The sequence below is a fragment of the Tupaia chinensis genome, unplaced genomic scaffold (assembly GCF_000334495.1).
Source record: "Tupaia chinensis unplaced genomic scaffold, TupChi_1.0 Scaffold147500_1, whole genome shotgun sequence".
Lineage (NCBI taxonomy): Eukaryota > Metazoa > Chordata > Mammalia > Scandentia > Tupaiidae > Tupaia > Tupaia belangeri.
This window is the reverse complement of record NW_006207351.1, coordinates 1,049,005-1,049,513: the sequence shown is the minus strand read 5'-3', so window position 1 is coordinate 1,049,513 and position 509 is coordinate 1,049,005. Positions and strand designations below refer to the sequence as shown.

General features: G+C 67.4%; 1 protein-coding gene across 1 annotated transcript in view; it reads left to right on the top strand.

Annotated features, from left to right (window-relative positions):
* The window catches only part of ZNF445 (zinc finger protein 445), an 8,341-nt gene that overhangs the window by 3,372 nt on the left and 4,460 nt on the right, over positions 1-509 (top strand). The window contains exon 2 of the mRNA XM_006169790.3: positions 425-509. This exon is cut by the window's right edge and continues 75 nt beyond it. Within this exon, the coding sequence (XP_006169852.1) occupies positions 425-509 (85 nt within the window). The remainder of the gene's footprint in view (positions 1-424) is intronic.

Here is a 509-nt window from a genome sequence, read left to right as displayed (position 1 = left end):
GTCTGGTTGCCAGCCGAAGCCTCCCGCTGCCTGCCTCTGCCAGAGTGGCGATGCGCACCGTTGGTGCTGCCTCTGGGGTGCTTGTGCTGCTGGCGGCCTGGCATAGGCACCCCGGGCTCGGAGGCCAACTGCATGCCGGGGCCCCAGGCTTGCCTGATGGCGGAGGTCACTGTGCCTCTGGTGAACCCGGTTTCTTCCCTGCAGATCCAGGCTCCAGGCGGGGCGGGACCAAGGGTCAGGAGGCATCACTGCCTCAGGACCCACCACTGTGCCGGCACTGACTTGCTAGGGGACCCTCCACAGGGCTGGGAGGCTGCAGGCTGGGTGGACTCCCTGGGTCTCCTCGTCTTTCCCTCCACCCTTTGGAGGTTGGCCACAGCCTTTTGGAGGTCGGGGACCCTCTCACCACGTTTCCCCCCTTCAGGACCCCAGCCCTGCCCAGAGCCCTGGCATGCACTGGATGGGCACAGGAGCGCTGCAGTCTGCACAGACGTGGTCCCCGGCCGCTC